Source organism: Pongo abelii, chromosome 11 (assembly GCF_028885655.2).
Source record: "Pongo abelii isolate AG06213 chromosome 11, NHGRI_mPonAbe1-v2.0_pri, whole genome shotgun sequence".
Lineage (NCBI taxonomy): Eukaryota > Metazoa > Chordata > Mammalia > Primates > Hominidae > Pongo > Pongo abelii.
Genome location: NC_071996.2, coordinates 84,799,036 through 84,821,866, shown reverse-complemented (window position 1 = coordinate 84,821,866; position 22,831 = coordinate 84,799,036). Strand labels below are relative to the sequence as shown.

The 22,831-nt window shown below is 35.1% G+C and overlaps 1 protein-coding gene across 2 annotated transcripts in view; it reads right to left on the bottom strand.

Annotated features, from left to right (window-relative positions):
* Positions 1-531: 531 nt before the first annotated feature.
* The window catches only part of PPP1R1C (protein phosphatase 1 regulatory inhibitor subunit 1C), a 150,305-nt gene continuing 128,005 nt past the window's right edge, over positions 532-22,831 (bottom strand). The window contains 2 exon segments of one of the 2 annotated variants that reach the window (NM_001132724.1): positions 532-1,758; positions 13,361-13,455. In NM_001132724.1, the coding sequence (NP_001126196.1) occupies positions 13,367-13,455 (89 nt within the window). In that variant the 3' untranslated portion in view covers positions 532-1,758; positions 13,361-13,366. 2 annotated transcript variants of the gene reach the window in all.

Genomic DNA, 22,831 nt, shown 5'->3' with positions numbered 1-22,831 from the left:
AAAATCTATGTTTCATTAGGGTAAAAGAAGAGAGCAACATATAATTAGTCTGCTTAGGAAAACACATTCACAGAATATATGCTGCAGGAGAAAGTAACAGGAGACTCACTCGTCTCTGTAAACAATAAAGAAAGAAAAGATATTCTTCTCTAATTATTAAAGAGATGTTCAACCATCTGCAAACTATTTTTTTAAGTTCTTGTTGTTCCCTTCCTTTGATTCATGCAAAGCCATGTCGTACCTTTGCTACTTTTGAGAATAATGGGACTTTGAAGTCAATTAAACTCATTCCTCAGCTTGAAGGGAGCAGCAGGTAGAATGTTGTCTTTGGCTCCTCATTAAGTAGCATATTGTTCCTTTCAATGATCTAATATCTACAGCATAATCCACAATTCCGCATGTAGGTCTGGGTGACTATGCTTTTTCATATTATTTTTATTTCTTTGGCAATACAAAGTCTAAGAGTAGGAAGTAAAAGTTAGTACTTAAATCCTGGGGCAAGTAGGGAGGATAATAATAATGAACAATTTGTGAAATTATTTTTATTTTTATTTTGCAACTTATGAGAAATCAAGAAAGGGAAACAAATTAAAGATTGATGCCTTATTCTTTAAGAAAAGGTTATACCTAAGATTGTCATAAACTCAGCAATTCTCTCATTTTACATGATAAAGGTTATTTTTAAAATATAGATTTAGACATAGGAAACATTTTTAAATGAACCATATACTCTTTTTATTAAAGTTTCAAATGTACTTCTTTTATTTCGTATAAGTCATCTTAGTTTGAAGTCAGTGCCCAAGAATTAAAGTAGAACTCAGGGTTTTCTTCCCAGCTTAGCCTCATTAGCAAAAGTATCTGCCTATGCTTTATGTCTGAATTGGAGGAAGTTTAGCTCTAAGTCAATATATAAGAGAGTATAAGAAAGAATAAAAGTCTATGGCTCCTAAGGAGGATGGGCTTTTTTATTCTAAAATCTATCACAACTCAAACAGGTCAGAAGCTAGTTAGTGGAAGCGTTTGTTGGATTATTGGTTCATTTGGGGACACTTATTTTCTCTGGACTCTAGTTTTCTTATCTATAACATAAATCCTACCTGTCATACATATTTAATGTGATTATTAACAGAGAAACATAGGTGAAGCCACTTAATTAATTATAAATAATTGAATAAATCTTTACTAGCAGGATGGCAATAACAATAAAATGGCCTTTTTATTTTTATAAGTCTGCTGTATAATTCAGTAGTTGGCAGGTAGTAGACTACCAATAAAATCTGTGGAACTAAATTAAATCAAGACCAATGGAATTTGAAAAAGAAACAAGGCAATAAATAAACACAGTGGAATTTGAAAAAGAAACAAAAAAAAAGTGCTTGAAAGACTCCCTGTTGTAAGAGAAGGCTCAGATTCCAGAATTAGAAAAACTAAAAATGAATCACTTAAAATTTACCTAAACTCAACATCCCTTTTTTAGTTGTAGAGAGAAATAAACTAAAACCAAAGGGAAGAACTTGGCAAATGGTGTAATATAAATTATTAGAAAAAAGCAATAAGTGAAGAAACAGCTTCTGAAAAACATGTCAATACTTATGTATAAAATATCTAAAGTGCTTCAGGAGGTAATCCAGCAGAAGGCAACGTGGCATCATGATGGGATCGGAGGTGGTGTTTGTTTTGTGTTGGGATTTTTCCAAGCTCAAGTAGAAGCACAGCACTAACAAGTCAACTTCTGGTTGTTATCAACTCATTTTGCACCTGGAGGAGAAAAAGAAAATACTTCAGAACACAGTGGAAACTTTCCAGAGGATTTAATACCATGTCATGTAAATCTCTGTAAAGGGAAAAATCTGGTATGCAGCACTTAGTAGCAACAAAGCTTGGGGGTTAGGATAGAGTCAATTATCCAATTAGTGATTTGTAAGAGGAAAGTTTTCCTGGAAGAACTTCTAAATTTTAAAAACAAACAACAAGCAAAAAACTGATCGTCACTATTTAGGTCATTTTCTGAAGGGAAATTTTAAAAGACAGAAATCAACTGGTTACAATGCTCATTTTATTACACACATACATGCATACATACATACACACATACATACATATGCATGTGTGTGTTCGTGCATTTCTAACTCAAGCAATTTTATTCCGTTGGCTGTCATACAAGCACACAGATCTTTTCTCTTCTGAGCCCATATTCTCATAATACTGCTGCTTTCTGTCTATTCCCATCTCTTCTTTTTTCCTTTACAACTTGCCTGCAGTTCTTGAAAGAAAATTAGAAAGGAGAAACAGATCTTAGAGTCAGAGGAGCCCTGACAAGATTATCTGATCTTCTATTGTATCATTCTCCACGTTTTACCAAGCAGAAAACTCAGTTCTAGAGTGGTTAAAGGACTTGCCCAATGTCACACAGCTTTGATAAAAAGGAGACGCTACCTTTTGCAATATTACCATTTTATTTCCTTCCAGAAATTTATCATTATCAGAAATGATTTCATTACTTTATTAGTTTACATGTATTTGACTGTCTTCAAACACTAAAATATACACCTATGAGTTTAAGGACTCTCACTATCTTATTAATACCTAGAATCCCCAGCACTTAAACAATGTTTAGCATGTCATAGGTATTCATACATATTTATTAATAATGAACTAGAATTTTGGTCTTGTGTTTGTAAAGGATACCTTTTAAAACTTCACCAAATAATCCTATGAAAAACAGCATAGAATAGTTAATAATATCTGACTGGTTCTATCCAGCCCGTATTACCTAATATATGCATTTTTAATTGGCAAAAATGTCTACAGAATGTTAATATTTTTAACTCCTTGACAAATATGAATAGTCTGTGGTTCATTTAAATGCCTTAAGGAAGAAGAAAATCCCAAAACTCTGTTCACTTGGGAATCAGATACTGCTGAACGTTCAACAAATACCTATGCTCACTTTCACGATGAGAACCCTAATTTAGCTGGGATGTGGCAAGGCACCTGGTTAAAAATATTTACTTTCTCCAACACCGTTGCATCAAGGGATAGTCCGGTGACACAGTTCTGGCCCACGAGACATTAGTTGAAGGTTTCTGAAAAAGTTTTGCTTCTTTGCTATTGGTTCTTCCCCTTTTCTTCCCACTGTTCTTTCTACTTGGACCGAACAGATGCCTGGAGCAGCAGCTTGGTTGAGATGTGAGTTTACAACTTTGAGAATGTTAAGAAAAATGAAAATTGTCTGTTGCTTGCTGGTGTCTTGATTCACTGTTCCAGTCCTAGACATTTTATTTCTTGACATAAACATACCTCTGCACCATTGTTTGCTGGTTTTTCTTTTATTTGCTGCCAAATAATTTTCTACATGACACAATTTTGAACTTTCTAAGTGTAAATTTGAAGAAAAATTCTCTAGGCCTCACTTTTTCTACCGGTAAAATGAGGGACATAGACCAGAACTGTGACTCATTTTCCAGCTCAGAAAATGCTAGCGCCTCTAGACGGCTCTCACCTCTTGAAAACAAAGTCATGGTAATGTGCTCCACAAACCTTACAAGTTTATGTCACCAAAGTTCAGCTGGACTTCTGGTAACTGTCTGCCTTGTAAGTTAACACTTTGTCTGGAGAATTATTTGCTGAATATACTCTAATATTCTGTTACTTTCAGGATTCTAATATGGTAATTTTATATACTGCTGGGATTCTCACTGTTTTCGTTCCTTCAAATTAGCTTCACTGTTACTGAAATTCAGAGAAAAGGGAAAACCCTGTTAAGTCATGTTTATAGCCTAAGAAATTAAAAACAAAGATGAATCCAATGTCATTTTAATTTACTTCATCAAGAATTTTTCCCTTGTCTCCAAGTTACAAATTCCCTCCTTTGCCTACTTTTCTCTCTAATCCACTCTCTTGTTCATCTTCCCTCTATAGACCAAGTCTCCATTGCCTGCATGAAATATATTATTATATTCAGTAGGGGAAGTGGCTGCACCCCTACACACAATGTCTGTGTCCACAAAATAAATGTCAAGGAAAGACCTACGGTTGAGTGGTAGCCTCCTTACAAAATGTCATCAGGTACCTATCATTCATGTAGATTATTTCAGAATTTACAGGACAATGCTGCATTGCTGTGTGAATTATGTGAGATGTTTGCATCTCACGTATTACATGAGATGTTTACTCACTTAAAATGTCATTTAAAACCAAACATTCCCTGTAGCATTTTTATAAAGCTCTTCTCTGATATAGTTCTTCAAAATGTTATGATGTTATAAAATCTAACAATGTAATTTTAACATAGACAAAATAGACATTTCTGCAACATAGACATTTCTTATTAATTAATGCAACCAATGGAGCTTTGAGGACTGGTTTTTGGAATCACTGACTTAGAGAATAAGTAAGGGCATTTCTTTTACATTCTGCTTACTCAGAGAAAGCAAATATTAAAAATTGTATATGTATATAGACACTTTAATGTAAGTAGACATGCTTTTTCTATTATTCATTTTGCAATTAAACTGTTTGCTTTTTGATAGTGGCCAAAAAAACATATAAAGACTTTAAAAAAATACAATATACATGGTTTATTTATGAATGCATAAATCTATATCACAATTAAATGCACTCTGTAATACTTACACTTAAGTTGTTTGCTATGACAATATTTAAAACCAGTGCTTCCCTAAATGCCCACATTAGAAAGTGGGAAAGATCTAAAATTGACACCCTAACATCACAATTAAAAGAAGTAGAGAAGCAAGAACAAACAAATTCAAAAGCTTGTAGAAGACAAGAAACAACTAATAGCAGAGCAGAAGTGAAGGAGATAGAGACACGAAAATCCTTTCAAAAAAATCAATGAATTCAGGAGCTGGTTCTTTGAAAAGATTAATAAAATAGATAGACTGCTAGCCAGACTAATAAGGAAGAAAAGAGAGAAGAATCAAATAGACACAATAAAAAATTATAAAGGGGATATCACCACTGATCCCACAAAAATATAAACTATCATCAGAGAATACTATAAACACCTCTACACAAATAAACTAGAAAATCTAGAAGAAATGGATAAATTCTAGGACATATACACTCTCCCAAGACTAAACTAGGAAGAAATCAAATCCCTGAATAGACCAATAACAAGTTCTGAAATTGAGGTAGTAATTAATAGCCTACCAACCAAAAAGCCCAGGACCAGATGGATTCACAGCCAAATTCTACCAGAGGTACAAAGAGGAGCTGGTACCTTTCCTTCTAAAACTATTCCAAACATAGAAAAAGAGGGATTCTTCCCTAACTCATTTTATGAGGCTAGCATCATCATGATACTGAACCTGGCAGAGACACAACAAAAAAAGAAAATTTCAGGCCAATATACCTGATGAACATCGATGTGAAAACCCTCAATAAAATACTGCCAAACGGAATCCAGCAGCACAGCAAAAAGCTTATCTACTGTGATCAAGTGGGCTTCATCCCTAGGATGCAAGGCTGGTTCAACATACACAAATCAATAAACATCATCCATCACATAAACAGAACCAATGACAAAAACCACACGATTATCTCAATAGATGCAGAAAAAGGCCTTTGATAAAATTCAACACTCCTTCATGCTAAAAACACTCAATAAACTATGTATTGATGAAACTTATCTCAAAACAATAAGAGCTGTTTATGAGAAATCCACAGCCAATATCATACTGAATGGGCAAAATTCTACCATTCTCTTTGAAAACTTTGTCTTATGCAAGACAAGGATGCCCTCTCTCACCACTCCTATTCAACATAGTATTGGAAGATCTGGCCAGGGCAATCAGGCAAGAGAAAGATAAAGGGTATTAAAATAGGAAGAGGGGGAGTCAAATTATCTCTGTTTGCAGATGACACAATTATATATTTAGAAAATCCCATCATCTCAGCCCAAAAACCCCTTCAGCTGATAAGCAACTTCAGTGAAGTCTCAGGATACAAAATCAATTTGCAAAAATCACAAGCATTCCTATACACCAGTAATAGACAAACAGCAAAATCATGTGAACACCCATTCACAATTGCTACAAAGATAGTAAAATACCTAGGAATGCAACTTACCAGGGATGTGAAGGACCTCTCTAAGGAGAACTACAAACCACTGCTCAAGGAAATAAGAGAGGACACAAACAAATGGAAAAACATTCCATCCTCATGAATAGGAAGAGTCGATATCATGAAAATGGCCATACTGCCCAAAGTAATTTATAGATACAATGCTATTCCCATCAAGCTCCCATTGACTTTCTTCACAGAATTAGAAAAAAACTACTTTAAACTTGATATGGAACCAAAAAAAGAGCCCGTATAGCCAAGACAATCCTAAGCAAAAAGAACAAAGCTGGAGGCACAACACTACCTGACTTCAAACTATACTACAAAGGTACAGTAACCAAAACAGCATAGTACTGGTACCAAAACAGATATATAGACCAAGGGAACAGAACAGATGCCTCAGAAATAATGCCACACATCTACAACTATCTGATCTTTGACAGTCCTGACAAAAACAAGCAATGTGGAAAGGATTCCCTATTTAATAAATGGTGTTGGGGAAAACTGGCTAGCCATATGCAGAAAGCCGAAACTGGACCTGTTCCTTAAATCTTATACAAAAATTAATGAAGATGGATTAAAGATTTAAATGTTAGACCTAAAACCATAAAAATCCTAGAAGAAAACCTAGGCAATACCATTCAGGACATAGGGATGGGCAAAGTTTTCATGAGTAAAACACCAAAAGCAATGGCAACAAAAGCCAAAATTGACAAATGGGATCTAATTAAACTAAAGAGCTTCTGCACGGCAAAAGAAACTACCATCAGAGTGAATAGGCAACCTACAGAATGGGAGAACATTTTTGCAATCTATCCATTTGATAAAGGGCTAATATCCAGAATCTATAAGGAACTTAAACAAATTTACAGGAAAAAAACAACCCAATCAAAGAGTGGGCAGAGGATACGAACAGACACTTTTCAAAAGAAGACATTTATGCGGTCAACAAACATATGATAAAAAGCTCATCATCCCTGGTCACTAGAGAATTGCAAATCAAAACCACAATGAGATAACATCTCAGGCCAGTTAAAATGGTGATCATTAAAAAGTTGGGAAACAATAGATGCTGGAGAGGATGTGAAGAAATAGGAACACTTTTACATTGTTGATGGGAGTGCAAACTAGTTCAACCATTGTGGAAGACAGTGTGGTGATTTCTCAAGGATCTAGAACCAGAAATACCATTTGATCCAGCAATCCCATTTCTGGGTACATACCTAAAGGATTATAAATCATTCTACTATAAAGACACATGCACACGTATGTTTATTGCGGCACTATTCACAAAAGCAAAGACTTGGAACCAACACAAATGTCCATCAATGATTGACTGGATAAAGAAAATGTGGCACATATACACCATGGAATACTATGCAGCCATAAAAAGAATGAGTTCATGTCCTTTGCAGGGACATGGATGAAGCTGGAAACCATCATTCTGAGCAAACTAACACAGGAACAGAAAAGCAAACACCGCATGTTTTCACTCATAAGTGGAAGTTAGACAATGAGAACATATGGGCACAGGGAGGGGAACATCACACACTGGGGCCTGTCAAGGGGCGGGGGGCTAGAGGAGGGATAGCATTAGGATAAATACCTAATGTAGATGACAGGTCGATGGGTGCACCAAACCACCATGGCATGTGTATACCTCTGTAACAAACCCGCACGTTCTGCACAGGTATCCCAGAACTTAGAGTATAATAATAAACTAAAATAAATAAATAAATAGTGCCAGGAAAAAACAGAGACAACTCCAGAATGTAGGACATCTCACAGTACCACTGACCTAGTTTCTTGAACACTTCACCTACTTGATTTATCTAACAATATTTTTTCTTTTTTTTTCTTGCTTGCTTTATGTCTGTTTTGGCTTACGTATTTAAAAGTAAATCTCACACATCATGCCATTTTATTCTTCCATCTGTTAAAATGGGTGCATTGTCCCTACAGAACCAAAGTAGTTAGCTAGCAATCCCAATAAAATTATCATTTCCTCAAAAAAAAAAAAAACTAGTGCTTCCAAACTTTCGTTCAATTATATATTACTTTTTTGATTGGGGGTACCACTTCTACTAAATTTTTCTTTAAATAAACCTAAAATATACTCACACTTTAAACTTGCCTCATCCTAAGCAATAATAGGTATGGAACCATGGATTTGGGGTTCCTGGATATGTATTTCTTCTAATACATATTATAATCATATTTGTAACTATAAAAAAAGAACTTGTTCCTGGCCAACCTAAAATTATATTGTTCTCCATAATGTATAAAACATTGGCATATATTAAATTAACACAAAGTGAATGGTAAAAAAATTAGTGAGTAATTTTTTTTATAAATACCCTTACTTTGGATAACTCTGGGAAGAATAAAGGGTTACAAAATTATCGTCCAATAGAAATAACTCTAGTCAAGAATCCTGCCCGACTCTGCCACACTCTGCCTGTTCCTTACGTATAAGAGGATAGAAAAATAACCCCTAACTTATTCACCTGACAGAGCCTTTCTTAGAGTCAGTGTAAACAACTAAACAGGATCCAAAAGTGAGTGGCCAGGAGGAGAAGAGAAGTTTGGGAGGAACTGATGACATTTTATCAAAGAAATGACATCAGAATGTTCTTTAATATCTGGAGTTTTCAGAGATGAATCAAAGAAGCAGGAAACGTGTAGAAGGGGAGAGTTTAACACACAGAAGAACAATCGGAACTTTTGGTTGGCTTGGAACTGGAGTTATTCAAGAATAAGTAGGGTAGGCCGGGAACGGGGGCTCACGCCTGTAATCCCAGCACTTTGGGAGGCTGAGGCGGGCGGATTATGAGGTAAGGATATTGAGACAACCCTGGACAATATGGCGAAACCCCATCTCTACTAAAATACAAAACAAACAAACAAACAAAATCAGCTGGGTGTGGTGGTGGGCACCTGTAGTCCCAGCTACTTGGGAGGCTGAGGCAGGGGAATCACTTGAACCCGGGAGGTGGAGGTTGCAGTAAGCCGAGATGGTGCCACTGTACTCCAGCCTGGTGACAGAGCGAGACTCCATCTCAAAAAATAAATAAATAAAAATAAAAAATAAAATAAGTGGGGTGATTAATCACTTGTTCATGATGTTGAAGAGGATCATGAAGTAGATAAAGTTAAGATAGAAGGCCTCTGAGGTCCTTTCTAACTCTAATAATAATAATATATACCAATTATTAAATGCTCACTAAGCTTGGCTAAGTATTTTATAGGTCTTATCTCATTTAAGCCTCACAACAACCCAGCAGGTTAGGTATGATTGTACCCATTTTACAAATGAAGAAACTGAGTCTGAAATCTGGTAGAGCCTGGAGTTGAATCCAAGTGAGAATGACTCAAAGTCCAGCTACTAACAATTACATTATAAATGTGGTCTGGGAAATATAGTTTTTGTTTTGTTTTGCTTTGGTCAGTTTCTTTGCCCATTCTGCCAAACTGAAGCCAAGTTGGCTTCTAGAAAAAAATGTTTTTGAAAACTATAATTGTGTGAAAAGTAAAGTGAAAAGCCATTATCTCAACTGGTTTCCTTCAAATTTCTGAGAAAGTCAACATATTTCTCAAAAGAAAACTTAAGCTTTTAATTGAATTCTCTTTGTGTTTTGAGAGTGGAGAACAGAATGGAAGAAACCACCATTTCCCAAAGAAAACTTATGCTCTTAATTTTGATTTCTTTGTGTTTTTTTTTAGGAATGGAGAACAAAACAGAAAAATCCAGAAGCTATACTCTATATTACCCTAAATGATGTTACAAAATCAGCAAAAGCTTTGGTTTCTTTTTGTTTGCCTGAGTCCATTTGAAAAAGCATTTTAAAAGCATCTGTTCAAGGAAACGGAAGAGCAATGTTATGTTTAGCACCTCAAGGTGTCTCAAATACTCTCAAGGGGCATTGAGATGTTTTCCAAACACAAGTAATTCAAAATCACTTAAAACAAATAAGGGCCTTAATCAGGTTTTAAGTAGCGAGAAACTTGAGAAATAAACAGAGTCATAGCAGGTGGTATAGAAATTCCAGAAAGTTTTGGCTTAACAAAGAAAAAGTCAGGGGATCGGTGGTGATATCCCCTTTATCATTTTTTATTGCGTCTATTTGATTCTTCTCTCTTTTCTTCATTAGTCTTGCTAGCAATCTATAAATTTTGTTGATCTTTTCAAAAAACCAGCTCCTGGATTCATTGATTTTTTGAAGGGTTTTTTGTGTCTCTATTTCCTTCAGCTACAAGGCTACAGTAACCAAAACAGCATGGTACTGGTGCCAAAACAGAGATATAGACCAATGGAACACAACAGAGCCCTCAGAAATAATGCCACATATCTACAACCATCCGATCTTTGACAAACCTGACAAAAACAAGAAATGGGGAAAGGATTTCCTATTTAATAAATGGTGCTGGGAAAACTGGCTAGCCATATGTAGAAAGCTGAAACTGGATCCCTTCCTTACACCTTATACAAAAATTAACTCAAGATAGATTAAAGACTCAAATGTTAGACCTAAAACCATAAAAACCCTAGAAGAAAACCTAGGCATTACCATTCAGGACATAGGCATGGGCAAGGACTTCATGTCTAAAACGCCAAAAGCAATGGCAACAAAAGCCAAAATTGACAAATGGGATCTAATTAAACTAAAGAGCTTCTGCACAGCAAAAGAAACTACCATCAGAGTGAACAGGCAACCTACAGAATGGGAGAAAATTTTTGCAATCTACTCATTTGACAAAGGGCTAATATCCAGAATCTACAATGAACTCAAACAAATTTACAAGAAAAAAACAAACAACGCCATCAAAAAGCGGCCGAAGGATATGAACAGACACTTCTCAAAAGAAGACATTTATGCAGCCAAAAGACACATGAAAAAATGCTCATCATCACTGGTCACTAGAGAATTGCAAATCAAAACCACAGTGAGATACCATCTCATACCAGTTAGAATGGCATTCATTAAAAAGTCAGGAAACAACAGGTGCTGGAGAGGCTGTGGAGAAATAGGAACACTTTTACACTGTTGGTGGGACTGTAACCATTGTGGAAGTCAGTGTGGCAATTCCTCAGGGATCTAGAACTAGAAATACCATTTGACCCAGCAATCCCATTACTGGGTGTATACCCAAAGGATTATAAATCATGCTGCTATAAAGACACATGCACATGTATGTTTATTGCGGCACTATTCACAACAGCAAAGACTTGGAACCAACCCAAATGTCCAACAATGATAGACTAGATTAAGAAAATGTGGCACATATACACCATGGAATACTATGCAGCCATAAAAAGTGATGAGTTCATGTCCTTTGTAGGGACATGGGTGAAGCTGGAAACCATCATTCTCAGCAAACTATCGCAAGGACAAAAAACCAAACACCGCATGTTCTCACTCATAGGTGGGAATTGAACAGTGAGAACACACGGACACAGGAAGGGGAACATCACACACCGGGGCCTGCTGTGGGGTGGGGGGTGGGGGGAGGGATAGCATTAGGAGATATACCTAATGTTAAATGATGAGTTAATGGGTGCAGCACACCAACATTCCACATGTATACATATGTAACTAACCTGCATGTTGTGCACATTACCCTAAAACTTAAAGTATAATTAAAAAAAAAAGAAAAAGTCAGGGGAGGGGTGGAGAAAGACAGAGAAGGAGAGGGAGAAGGGGAGAGAGGGAGAGAGAAAAGGAAGAAAGAAAGGAAGAGAAGGAGGGAGGGAGAAAGACAGAAGAAAGGAAAGGAAGGAGAGAGAGATGAATCTAGAATAGTCATTTATACATGTGGTATGCTTATCAATGGGTTTCACACTTATTTTCTTGGGGAAAAATACTAAGGAAAATGGTTGTCAACTCACTGCATTCTCTTATAGCTCCATAAAACTCTCTTAACTTCTACATTACAAAACTCATATTCAAAATTAAAAGCAATCATTTTACGTATTTGAATCTTGATATTAAGATCCCACAGTGGATTACACATTTGATTTTTTCTTCCTGCCTTCATTTGTCCTTTACTGACTTTTGAGAAATCTTTTTATTTTTTATCCATGATACATTTGAATTTCATTAATATTATTAAGGAACCAAATTGAGTATTCTTCCATTCCCCCTAAATTTTGTAGTTTAGATACTTTGCCTTCACAAATAATGTATAATTACAATTGTTCAAAATGCCCAGAACTTTAAATTATGAAAAAGCCATATTCAATAAATATACACTATCATATAAAATCTTGCTTTATGCTAATGCTTTATCTTTTCTGCCAGTTCTATAGGGGTAAAAGTATCTTTCTTTTATTTTTATAATTCCCAGCATAGTACCTTCCCAGGGATAAGCTCATAAAAGGTATTTGTTTAATTAATGAATAAATGACTATATGCATGAATTAATGGAATTTCTTATTTTATGATATGGAAGATTTATAAACTGCTAATTATTTATCAAAATGCAATAGGAAATAGATGGCTCAAATTTCAAGTAATAGCTAAAAAAGGGGGCAGGAAGATTTGGCATAGATCTTTGGATTTATCATTCTTCTTTCTTAATAACTAGAGAAAATGCTGGGAAATATATACCTTGCAGCTTAGAAAATGAAGAGAATTCTGTAGTTTTATAGCCAACCATTAATGTGTTGTTGGTGGGAAAAGGATGTTTAGTATCTAATATTGTGGTGTATTGAATCAAGAAAACTGGCATTTCTTCTTTAAAAATGAACATTGTGTTCTGTTCTGGATACAGAAATATGATCAATGCAAATCTTAAGCTAAAAGTTTTATTAGATATTTCTCTTTAAGTTAAACCCACACACACACACACACACACACACACACACACACACACACACACACACACACTTATGTCTAAATGTGTTTAATATTTATTTTTTACTCTTAAAGTGGTGTTATTTACATGTGTTGTTAGAATGCAAACCTTATCAGTAAGACATCAAGGATTAAGCTCTGGCAGTATTAAAGTTAGAACAGTCACATCTGCAAATTTTTACATAGTTAAAAAGAAGAATCACTGTAAAATAAATGCTTATTCTTTAATTGTAAGTGATGTGGAACTATGTGTACTTAGTTCTAAAGTTCAGTCAAGGAGACTTCCAGGATGTGCATAGCTACTGTATGAGTGCAGGGTGCAGAGATGGAGGATGCTTCTGGAAGCCAAGCAGTGGAATTCCATGGTATACTCAGAAAAGTTAATAGTTCAGTTATTTCCAAGAAGCCTTCTTGCTGCAGACCAGTAATTAATGGTCCCGCTGCTCCTCTCTTTCATTGGTGCCTTCTTCTTCTTCAGGGAACGCTGATTCATTCTGGCCTTTCAGATGCTTAACCCCTGAAATTATAAAAATTATGCAAAATTTAAATGATTTTCATTTCTGGAATATTAACCGCTTTCCTGCAAAAGATAAAGAGTGGAAAGTTTTCATTTGGTATTTATATGTTTTTCTCCAAGAATCTTAACAATGTAATCCTATATAAACCTTTTAATTCACTGAGCAATAAAAACATACCCAGCTGAATTTCCATTAGAGGCAGGCTATCTTTCATAATTAAAGCTTCTCCATTAGGGATTGCATCACAGCCTATTAAAAACCTGTTAACTAAAAATCTGCTCACAGATTCTTATTGTAATTCTAATGTATCACTTAGTTCAAATATTGCTTTTGGCATCCCTCAATTCTATTACAATGAGAACTATTGAAACCCCTAGGAACAAAAGGGTGTGCGTGCCATTTCTGTAACTTATAAACAACAAAACAATCACAATATTGTGAATCTTCTTTCAGAACCTAAACATACCAAAGTGATTATGGAACTTCTCTATTCAAAATTCTTCAATAACTTCCCCCACAACCTACACAGTGGGAAAAACATTGGCATACATTTGCCTGCTATACAAGGCTCTTATAATCTGGGCTCTCTACCATGTCTCACCAGCCTTTCCTGCTTTCAGGGTAATTTACACTTAACAACACTAACCTACTTTTCTCCCGGGCCACTCCAGGCTCCCTCAGGCTTTCATACTTTTCTTGTTCTGTTCTCATTGCCAGACATCTTCATCCTACACACACACGTGATAATCTCCCACTCACCTTTCTGGTGTCAGCTTGCCTCCTCTCTGATGGCTACCCCAATTCCCCATGTAGATAGACTTTCTCATATTCCCACCTGCTCTTAGAACATCTATTGTCAATTACCTTATAGAACTGTATTTGTTTACGTCTCTTTCTCATCAGAGAAAACTCCTCGATGCTGAGAAATATGTAATTTCGTTTTGGAGTCCCAGGCACAGTGCCTAGCAAACAGTAGGTACTCATTAATATTTATTGTCTAAATGATTGATTGAATTAATGAAGTAACAATTTGGTGTATGCATTTGGCAGTTCCACAATAATCTATCTTTAGATTTTTTTCAAAATTATTTCAAATTTAGAGTATAAATCAGAAGACAATTACAACAACCACACTCAATCTACAAAATTATCTTTCATTTCCCTCGAGTCTATTCTGTTAAGACTTCAGAGTAGCTGAAACTTTCTGCATATAGTGATAGTTAATGTGGGAAATTTTACACTTTTTTGTATCTTATAAAATTAGTTTATGAGATTTTTTAAGTATTACTAAAAACACTCTAGTAAGAATTGATAAATGAAAGGAAGTCATTCCTCATGTTTGCTATAAAACAAAGAGTCTCAAGAAATGTGTAAGTTTGCATGTACAGCTGTCAGCAAGCCTCAGAGTGCTATTTGACAAACAGTGACATCCTTGGACTTCATGGATTGCAAAAATATTTTATCGCTTGTAATAATATTTAAATACTTTAATTTCATCTGAAAACTTACATTACTCACAATTCTTCTTGATCTAAGACTGTAGGGAGAAATTTGTTGCTAAGACATGGAATTCACCTCACATTATCATAAATTACCTGAAAAAGAGCTCTGTCTCAGTGCTCAGGGAAAGGGAAGAGGGTTTATTAAGTGTCCAACCAGTCACTCTGCTTGAGTCTTACATACATGAGTAACTAAACCTCACAACTCCTTGTGGTAAACACCTGTCTAGTAAAATTTAGAATTAGAGAAGATAAAGGATTTGTACAAGGTTGTAAGAGTATTGTGATGCTAAGAGAAGTTCTGACACATCATAGTCTCTCAATATATACTGAATGAATTAATGAGGGTATGAATGAGTAAGTCATAAAGTTCCATTATTAAGAGACACTGATTCATTTTCACCTTTAGCTTTTTGGCTGCTGACTCAAACTTTCCATCATTCTCTACGATTTATCATAGGTTTGAAGTACCAATTAACCTGGCACCAAGGTCTTGGGGTTCCCTCTGAAATATTAAGACACAGTAATCATTCAGCCACCTGCCACTCTTCTTCCTGAGCTGAGGTTGACTATATCTTGCCAGGTTTGCAAAGGTTCTAATGACTCCAGAGCTCATCTTTTTCATTCACAAGGTAACTACAGAGTAATAAATCTGTGTTTGAGATAATATTCTTTAAATAAGAGGTAATAATCTAATGTCCTTATTGATTTGTCTAAGTGAGGGGATTAAATATAAAGGAAAAAATCAGTAATTAAGATGTTTAACTCATTAATCCATTAATCACCCACTTTCCACACTTGAGAATAGGTTTGCTTGTTTACCCTGATCCACATTTAATTTATTTTATAATAATAATAGTCACAAAGTTATATGAAAAAGCCAAACCTTTTTCAAAGTAAAATCACTCGCTTGGACAAATGTTAGCCCTATACAATTGTGGCATTACTATTTCCAGGTGAAATATTTTGATGAGGCAGGAGCAGGTGACATGTTACCACAGAGCTGTTCAGCAGAATATCTACCACAAATTCTTTGATTCCCAAAGCAGTTTACTCTAATACCATCTTTCAATTGGATAATGAGCGATTGGTTGATGTGTGCTTTGAAACAGCCTTCAAGACAATCTCTCTCTTTTCCTGTCATCAATATTCTTCTGATTATAGATGCAATAATGCTGAGATTAAAGTGAGAAGCCTGCTGAGGACTATGTAATAATTTCTCCCTACACATCTCCTGCATCCCAAAACACACATATAATTTGTGTTTAATTTTCTTTAAACCCCCATTTGATGTTTGAGGAGACTTACATTTGATGTAATTCTAGAGATGGATGAAAATGAATTGGTCTGGGGGTGTTGTTGAAATTCTCAGAGCTTTGTCCTCTGCCAGATGCTAATAAGCATCAGGGAAATCCCTCCCCTGCACAGGGTTTGAGGCTTGGCACAGGGCAATCAGCCTCAGGAGCAAGTGCAGACTCAGCTAGGGCTGCATATGGGCAGAAGGCCAAGGAATCCCAAAAAACACATTGAAGGTTCTTTTCTTCGAAGCAAAATGAGCACACAGGAAAACAGACCATGTAGAAGACAAGGATATGCCATATGAAAATGTGAAGAAATGAAGAAAAGAAAGCAGACAATAAAAGAAGAAAAGGAAAAGAAATAAATTTTGACCCCAAGCAGAACATAATACTTATTCTCTTCTCTATTCTGTAGATCAAATGGTTAAATGTGGATTCAACAAAGTTGGGAAGTAACTGAGTGAAGAATTTTGAATACTGAATCCATAGAGGGAGGTTTATATTTGGCAAACCACAGGTCAATATTTTTAATCAATTAATTTGAAGACAAAGACAGGAGGCTCATTACATTTGTAGATAACACAAAATTTGGAAGAAAAGACGACATGAATGGCAAAGTCAGTAAAGGTTTCCAAGAGCTGGAATGATGACCTAAGCAGTTAAGGTAGAGTTCAACAGAATTTTTGTTTTTAGAAAGGTTAATTTAGTTCTAAAAAAAAAAAAAAGAGTATAAGGGCAACCTTAATTAATTATAGTTAGGGATTTTAGGTGACCACAATTTCACCTGACCTGGTGTTTCTAGGCACAGAGTTCCTGGCAGTGTTGGTGGTATACCTAGCGGCGAAGTTGGCAGTACAAGAAAGGGAACCGCTCTCTAACCACGTGTTGGTCAGACTTTTCCTGCAACATGCTGCCTAGTTCTCATTTGCATTTTAAGAGGACTAGTTTAAGAAGGGAATTGAGATAAAAGGTAGTTTTATGACATCACTTTTCTGGAGGAATTATAGAAGAAACTGGAATATTTAGCACAGAGGAAATTAATAGAGGACAATAGAGGCTGACTTTGAATTCCTAAAATACTGCAAAAGGAAATAAAATTAATCTATGTAGCTTCCAAGAGCAGAAATAGGGTCAGTGGCTGACATTTATGTGTATAGGCAGATTATAACTCAATATAAAAAAGAAAATTTCCAAATTCTTTATGTTTGCCCAGAAATAAACAAATGAGTGAGTTCCTCATCACTGTACATGTTCAAGTCAAAGCTATAGTTTTATCTCTGAGGCAGGTTATAGATAATTCCTGCATTAAGTAGCAGGGTGAACAAGTAACCTTGCAGATCCTAGGATGCTATTAATCCACAAAGGAAATATTCTGTACTATTGAAAAATTAGCTCTGTTTTGAGTACTATAAGTTACAAAAAAGTAATTACAATGTCAAATGACATAATGGCCCAAACACACATTTTAAAACCAATTCACAAAGGGAGTAGCAAATGTAAATAGATTTATTTTATTTTTTCAACTAGATATTTTAGACCATTGTAAATCATTCTAAAGTCCTTTAGGGAATCTATGGGTGGATTTTAAAGAGCTTCTGACCCTCTTAGAATTCTATTTATAGTGTTTTTGTGCTTTTTCAGGGAAGGAGGTCAATAGTTTTCAGCAGAATCTCAGAGGGGTCTCTGATCTGCAAGTAGTTATGAATTTGAATTCTAATCTCTTTAAAGATGAAGAAACAGTTTCAGATGGTAAAATGACTTGCTTAAATTCCCACAGTGGTTATTGGCTGAGCTGGGACACAAACTTTGGCCCTTAACTCCTATTGGGGGCTCTTTACCTGGGTTCCTAGGAACTAATCTTCCACTGTTATTGATTTCTTAGAAATTTAGAATTTGAGAAAACTATGGTGACTCAAGATCATGAGGCCCTTTTCATTATCAGAGGATTTTACATCATGGGTAGATTTCAGTATAACTTTTCAATCCTTTTGTTATTGTGGTTGTCATTATTTTAAATAGAATTTGGAGTCAGAAAGATAATAGAATTTAACCTTGCCCAGGAACACTCCCAGGATAAAACCAAGTTAGAAATAGCATTTAGATCAGTTCCCAAACCTGGACTGAACTCTGGGAAACACAGAAAAAAATATTGTGGTCTAGTCTGTAGAGATGAGACATAGTCATCAAGCAGTATGCATTAAATATCATAAAGCCCCTACTGTGTCCTGAGCATGAAAAAGAAATAGCTACAAATCCGATGAGAAGGTCAGCCAAAAGGTGATGGTGTGCATATAATGAAGCTAATTCAGTGAAGAAGTGCTATGGATCAGTAAAACAAATGATGCATTAGGAAAATTCTGATAATGAAAAGAAGAGCTCCAAGTCGATGGATAGTAATTTGGACTGTCATTTATTGAGCAATATACTCATTAGATTACGGGAAACAGCAAACCTGGTGCCTATCGCAAAAACTTTTTGCAAAATAGATTTAACAGGCATTGGTTTTCTGAAATCCTCCTATATACAAAGGAGTGATTTCAGTGGGCTTAGAAAGATGGCTTTCTAAGGGTTCCTTGAGTATTGACACTCTAAAGTTTATCACAAAAATGATGCTAGGAATATAATTTCTATATAATTATATGTATAGTTATATATATTTATAATTTTATGACTCAATATAATTTAATCTATAATATTTAATCTATAATATAAAACAGAAAGGTCCCTCAGTAAAGGTCCACCATCTCTCTGATTTCACGTTTCTCAAAATGCTTTTGTATTTATTGTAATTGTTCAATCCTCTTGTCATTCATTTATAATAAAGAACGATACATTAATACCCTGAGGGTCACAGACAACAAGGGATATATTGATTTTATTTCAAAATTAAAAGCATATTATTTCCTGAACTCACCATAAATGTATCCCTTTCTACTTTATTTGACGTAAATTATACGTAGACAGCACAGTTAATCTCTGTTCTAATATAATGACTTGCCAATTTATATAAGCTGCAAATCAACACATGATCACTTAACTCCCCATTACTTAAGGAATCATTTCTTTGCAGAAGAATAAACGTGCAATATGATTTTCTCTTCATCATCCATGGAAATAGGGACAACATGTTTATGTGATATTCATAAGTATGTTTTGTATATTTTTACCTATATTTTACCAAAACTGTTACCCAATAGCAAAGCTGAGATAAAAGGTTTAGCAGTAAATACTAAGAAGGTAGGGAAGAGGGTACTATTACATATTAATATTAGAAATATTAATTCAAACAATATCTTTGGAAAGTAATATGGTATCACTTATCAAAATGTAAAGAGCCCACATCTTTATTATCTCTCTCTCTCTCTTTTTAAAAATGTCACAAGGATTCTGCTGCTTGGCCCAGGATGAGAATTACTTTAATAGACTGATTGCCACTTTTGCCCTCCACAGTCATGTGCCCCTCTAGTACCCATTTTTCTTCTGAAGCTAATGCATTCCCCATGAATTTAGAAGTAGAGTTAAATTTCTAAGCCTACACATAATGGAGCTAAACAATGTTTAGGCAATTTCACTTTAGAAAGAGACAGAATGGCTCCCTAGCCTGCAAGACTTAACTGCAATTGATTGAACACAATAGCATATCTAAAATAAAGAATGCATCGATCAGCAGGAGTCAGTGGTTAGCCTTGAAAGCATTAAAAATAAAATAACAAAAAGAGAGTTGCATTTACAGCCACAGAAGCAAATGTTGTGTGTGTTTCTTTTACCGTGTCCAGAGAATAACATCCTGTGCTGGCATTTTAAAGGCTCTGTCCTCCGGGCAGGGTACTTCTCTATTGAAGCAATGGTTACCACAGGCTTCCACAGACTGTTGCCAGTGTATGCCCCAGTCACATAATTCAATCACCCAGCTCTGACTCTGAGCTCACCAAGGAAAACCTCTGATAGCAACAGAGCTAGCATACAAAGAGAGAAGGCTCTGACTAGAGTAATATTGTCTTCACCTGAGAGTAGTCATTTATTTTGAATTGATAAATTAACATTCTGGTTTTATATATCAGTTTTTAAAGTTATATTTTATTTTAATTAACATATAACAATGTATTATTTATTTTAATAATAAACCTTATTAAATTTTATTTTTTATTAATTTTAATATAATTTATTATATTAAATTAAATTTAATATAATAAATTATATTATATATAAATTATAATATATGATTTAATATTGTTTATCAATTTTAATATAAATATGGAGTACAGAGTGATATTTTGATACATACATTTATTTTGAAATGATCAAATCAGAGTAGTTAGTATATCCATTACCTCAAATATTTATCAATAATTTATTTGTGGTAAAAACATTTAAAATCCTGTCTTTTAGCTGTCTTGAAGTATACTCTGTATTATTATGAATTGTAGTAAACTTGCTGGGCAATAGAACACCAGCTTGCTTACTAGGAGAGAAGGCACTGACTAGGCTAGTCTTATGTTCACCTGACGACGACATTTCTTATTTTGAATTAATAAATTTGCATTCTAGTTATATATGTCAGTCCCAATATGCTTTTTATGGAGCACAAATATTACAACTTCAACTGATTCTCAGTCATCATCAATGAGATAATTTGTGAATATGCCCAGTAGTGGCTGAATCTGGCCAGCAGCTAAGGTGGGAACTTGAAGGGACCTCTGGAGGTGGGGAACTGATGCTACTTTAGTTTAAGACTTACTATAAAACTACAGTAATGAAGAGAGTGTGTGGTGAAAAAACAGACAAAGAGAACAATGGAACAGCATAGAGAGTCCAGAAACTGACCCATGTAAATGTAGTCAACTAATCTTTGACAAAGGAGAAAAGGGAATACAATGGAGCAAAGACAGTCTTTCCAACAAATGGGAACTTGAACAACTGGATATCCACATGCAAAAAAAAAATAATAATCTAGATTCAGATACTACACTCTTCACAAAAAAAAACCCAAATTGATCCGGACTTCAGTTTAAAACACACATTTATGATACTCCTAGAAAATAATATAGGAGAATACCTGGATAGCCCTAAATATGGGGATGGCTTTTTAGGTTCAACACCAAAGACATAATCCGTGAAAGAAAAAAACTGGTAAGCTGTTCATCATTAAAATTAAAACATCTGCTCTGTGAAAAACAATGTAAAGGATGTGAATACAAGCCATAGACTGAGAGAAAATGTTTGCAAAAGACACACGTGATAAAAGGGCTACTATCCAAAACATACAAAGGACTCTTAAAACTCAACAGTAAGGAAACAAACAATCCAATTAAGAATGGAAAAAAAAAGTCTGAACAGCCAAGGAGATACATAGATGGCAAGTAAGCATATGAAAAGATGTTCAACATCATCTTTCATTAAGAACTGCAAATTAAAACAATGAGATACTACTGCACACCTATGAGAATGGCTGAAATCCAAAACACTGACAACACTGACAAAACACTGAGAAATGCTAGCGAAGACAGGGAGCAACAGAAATGAGAAATGGTACAGCCACTTTGAGAGAGAGTTTGGCAATTTCCTACAAAAGTAAACATACTATACAATCCAGAAATCACTGCTTTGTATTTACCCAAATGAATCAAAAGCAGATGTCCACACAAAAACCTGCACATAGATATTTATAGCAGCTTTATTAATAATTGCAAAACCTTGGAAGACAGAATCAATAGTATTTGCTGGAAAACTGGATATGGATTATAAGAAAAAGAAGACAGTCAAGTATGTCACCAAAGTTTTTGGCCAAGGTAACAGAAAAAATGGAATCATCATTAACTAAGATGGGGAAGATTTAGATGAAGAAAATTTTATATGGAATATCTGATGCCAAACATAGTAAATTTGATATTTACAATCTATACCCAAATGAATATATTGTTATTATGTGTCTGAAAGTCAGGAGAGAATTCTGGGCTCGGGTATTAATGTGGAAGTCATCATTATGTAGACAACATTTAAAAGCGTTAAACAGTTGAAGATCACTGAGAAAGGGAATGAGTAAAGAAGAAAACATGTTCAAAAGCTGAGCCCTGGAGTACTCCAACATTAAGAGTGCAAAGAGAACAGGATGGCACAGAAAAAGAAGACTGTCCAGGAGCATTTTATGAACAGGAGAAAACCCTGGAGTGTAGGAGCATGCAAATGAAGCAAATAAAGAGTATACTTAGAGGTGATATGACCTTACTGTGTCAAAACCTGCTAAGATGCCAAATAAAATGATGACTGAAAATAGGCTCTTGAATTTAACAATAATCAAGTCCTGTGTGACCTAGACAAAAGCAGTGTCGGTGGAGTGATAGGGGATGAAAGCCCAGTTGGAAGGAAGTTAAAGAATGAAAAGAGAAGAGATGAAAGCAGTGAATGTACCCAACTACTCCAAGGAGTTCTGCTGCAAGAGAGAGCTAAGAAATACTGTATTAGCTATAGGAACAGTGAGGTCAAATAGAATTTTTTCCTATTTTATGGAGGTATATTTGAAATACAATAAAATGCACATATTCAAGGTGTACAATTTTATCAGTTTTGACAGATGTTAG